The sequence below is a fragment of the Anopheles darlingi genome, chromosome 3 (assembly GCF_943734745.1).
Source record: "Anopheles darlingi chromosome 3, idAnoDarlMG_H_01, whole genome shotgun sequence".
NCBI classification, from domain to species: domain Eukaryota; kingdom Metazoa; phylum Arthropoda; class Insecta; order Diptera; family Culicidae; genus Anopheles; species Anopheles darlingi.
This window is the reverse complement of record NC_064875.1, coordinates 45,897,042-45,900,542: the sequence shown is the minus strand read 5'-3', so window position 1 is coordinate 45,900,542 and position 3,501 is coordinate 45,897,042. Positions and strand designations below refer to the sequence as shown.

Sequence of the window (3,501 nt, the reverse complement as noted above, 5' to 3'; positions counted from 1 at the left end):
TACCAGGAGCCGATTCGTAAAATGGTGTAAAATATACAAATTCTCTCTCTTTTATCCTCCTTATCTCTCCATATCGCTCACTCGCGTGCCCATTCGGCTTCATCCCAGCGAAAGCAGCGCGCAAGCTGGCTAACTCTGGCCTAGTTAAAGGAGGAGCACTCCGTTAAATGGGGGATCAATATCAATTATGCTCATGTTTAGATAAATATGCCCTGTCTGTCCCTAGTCAAATAGCACCCATATGTGTTCTGCTCTGCATCAGGTCTGTATCTACTGCTGCTGCTGCTGCTGCTGCTTATCTCCTTAACTTATGTTTTGTTTTTTGTTCATTTTTTGTTCCGTTTTTCAATGATTTCTCTTCAGCGCCCTTAAGCTAGCAGTTGTTTGTTTGTTTGTTTGTTTTTTTTTTGTTAATTCTTACTCTGAGTTATAGTAGGTATAATATTTAGAGCCCTTCCCGTCCACACCAAACATTCGAGCTCGAGCACGAGTCTCCGCGATGTGGTGGAGGAGTTCCGGGTTCTGGAAAAGCACCGATCTTCAGCTATAAATCGTAATTTTCAATTACATCCCCCTCCCGCTTTCTTCTACCGCTACGCATGTATGTGTGTCTGTGGGTAAATGTGTGTGAGTGTGTGTGTGTGTTCGAGTTCGAGTTGTCAGATATTCAGTTCCTGGCTGGCCGTATCCTTGTACGTGTGCAGTAGTACACTAAGGTGTTGACTTGCGCGCCGTTCCGGGTGTGCAGATTGCAGAAAGCAAAATCATGCCACCGAAACATCGGATCGACCCTCAACTATCACTATCATCAACCACAATATCGTCATCATCATTATCATCAGCTCTCATCAGCATAATTTAGTCTTCAATTTCTCTTGACCGCCTGCATCACGCGGCATCCAGAGATCGTGGAGAGTTTTTTGCGCATCTTCTTCCTCCCAGCATCCCGCTCCCCAGCTCCTCACTTTTTCTCTGCTCTTCTGCTCACCCTCTACGCCCTCTCCTCTCCACCAGTGGTGGAGTTACTGGTTGCTCGTGTTTTGGATTGCGGTGTAAAAGAACAAAACAACAAACAACAACGAAACTAGCATATCAGTCTCTGTGGGCGGCTGGCGCGTCCGGTATCTATGGGAACATCTCCTTTGCCTTCCCTATCCTCTCCTTCCGCCATTGCCTGCCGCCATTCCCTATACACTATCAGACTTCGAATTTTGATCTTTGATGCGTTTCCCGTTTTATCTACAAGCTTCTCGGGGGCGGCTGCCTTCCTATTTCCGCTGTTTTGCTCTAAACCTGCACGCACACAAGCACACACGCACACACTCACTTGCTTAGCTTGCTCTAGCTCCCTCTCTCTCTCTCTCTCTCTCTCTCTCTCGCTATTACTATCACTAATTACTATCACTAGTATACTAGTACTATTACTTCTACTCTTCTATCACCTATCGCCTAAGATTGCCGGGTAGTTAAAGACACGAAAACACATTTAACCGCCAAACAAGTTCACTTTAATCACATGTGGACCACGGGCAGAGGGAGGGGGCGCATGGGCGGTGTGTGTGATACGGTGGCATACGGGGGCAGGGAGGCAGGATGGCGATGCAGGACGGATAGCTGTGCGGAGAGGTTATCATCATATTTACATAAACCTTTTCTCTCCTTTTTCTCTCATTCTCTCTTCAGCTATCAATCCGCACCACCACCCCGCATCCCCACCCTCAACTCTTGCTGACCGTCGTCCACCCTAGCCGCCCTCTCCTCACTCTCCGAACCGTGTTCGTCGTCCTACGTCCTAGTAGCAGCCTCTTCTCTCCTAATCGATCCATCCATCAACATAGAACAACAACAAACAACATAACAGAGGAAGAAGGATCTAGTGAGCCCCCAAACCCAACAAACCTCTGCCCTGTTCCTGGTACGCACATCACGCAAAATGCCCTACACTAGCGCTCGCTGGATCACACCGGGGCGCTACGTACACTCGATCACCATCGGTTGGCTCGACTCGATGACGCTCGGCCGGCTCGTTTCCGGTGTATTGCCCGGGTTTGTGGCCCCCGATGACGCCGAAGAGGATGTTGTCGCCGACGCTGCTGCTGCTGCTGCTGCTGCTGCTCCGGCCGTCGCTCCCGGTTGCGGTTGTGGTGATGGTTGCTGGTAGTGGTGGTGATGTTGCTGTTGCTGTTGCGGTGGAGGATGATGATAGTGATGGCCGGGCGCACCACCATTGCTAACGAGATGTCCCGCATAATGCAGATGATGCTGGGCCGGTAGATTGTGGTTCGTGCTGTTGCTATTGTTGTTGTTGTTGCTGTTGCTACTGGGGGTACCATTCGTCGCTGCACTGCTGCTGTTGCTGTTGCTGCTGCTGGTAGGTGGATGCTGCATCTGCACCTTACCGGCCGACACCTTATGGATCACCTGCTCCGGGGTGTGCAGGGGTGTCAGTGAACCAGCTGCCGGGTGCAGATGGGGATGATGATGATGATGATGATGGTGCGAAGACGGTGAAGGATGACGTCCATGTTGTGGTCCAGGCGAACGACTTGCATCCTGTTGCTGCTGCTGCTGCTGTGACGAAGACAAATGCATCTCATAAAACTCCCGTCCACCATCACCATCCGGTTGGCCGTCCTTATCTGGAAAGAAAAACGAGCGCATGAGATCATCAGTAAGATGGAGGTCGAAAGATGAACATAGTGGTCACGCGGCACACCGTAACCTACCGAGACACTCGGACGTGGCGGCGGCCGCCATCGCCAGCTCCTCCTCGAGATTGTTCGGCTTGCAGCTGGTCGTCTTCCAGTGCGTCCGCAAACCGGACGCACTGATGTACTTCTTGTCACAGCCCGCACACACATACGGCCGATCGTTCGTGTGTAGCCGCTTGTGCAGCTTCAGGTGCACGAACTGCGTAAACTTCTGCGGACACAGATCGCAAGCGTACGGTTTCTGGCCACTGTGCAGCCGCAGGTGCGTCTTCAGGTTCGACGTCGACGAAAACCGCTTCTTGCAGATATCGCACTGGTGTGGCTTCTCTCCCGTATGCACCAGATGATGCTTCTGGAGGTGCGCCAGCTGGGTGAAGGATTTGGTGCACACATTACACTTGAACGGTCGCTCGCCCGAATGCGTACGCAGGTGCACCTTCAAATTCGACAGCTGACCGAACGTTTTGCTGCAAACGTTGCACTCGTAGTGCATCTTCCCGTCACGCTTCCGCAGCGGATACGGTAGGCTGCGGTAACCACGCGAGTTCGGACTACCCGGGCTCATCGGGCTACCGCTGCGCGAGTACGAACCACCGTCCGGGCTGAGACTACTCGGTGGTGAACCACGGCCCGGTGAAAGGTGCGTTAGCGGGGTCAATGGTTGCATCAGCGGATGGCCGAGCGGTAGCTGACCCTTCGATTGGAGCTGCTGAGCGAACGGTGTGCCCGGCGGTGATCGTCCCCTGGCAGGGGAACCCGATACGGACCGGGCCGACGCCGACGACGACGT

The 3,501-nt window shown here is 52.6% G+C and overlaps 1 protein-coding gene across 5 annotated transcripts in view; it reads right to left on the bottom strand.

Annotated features, from left to right (window-relative positions):
• Positions 1-395: 395 nt before the first annotated feature.
• LOC125954576 (uncharacterized) overlaps positions 396-3,501 on the bottom strand; it is a 35,248-nt gene continuing 32,142 nt past the window's right edge. For all 5 annotated transcript variants that reach the window (XM_049684995.1, XM_049684997.1, XM_049684996.1 and 2 more), the window contains 2 exons: positions 2,727-3,501; positions 396-2,639 (listed from right to left, as the gene is read on the bottom strand). The exon at positions 2,727-3,501 is cut by the window's right edge and continues 2,316 nt beyond it. In XM_049684995.1, the coding sequence (XP_049540952.1) occupies positions 1,972-2,639; positions 2,727-3,501 (1,443 nt within the window). In that variant the 3' untranslated portion in view covers positions 396-1,971. The remainder of the gene's footprint in view (positions 2,640-2,726) is intronic.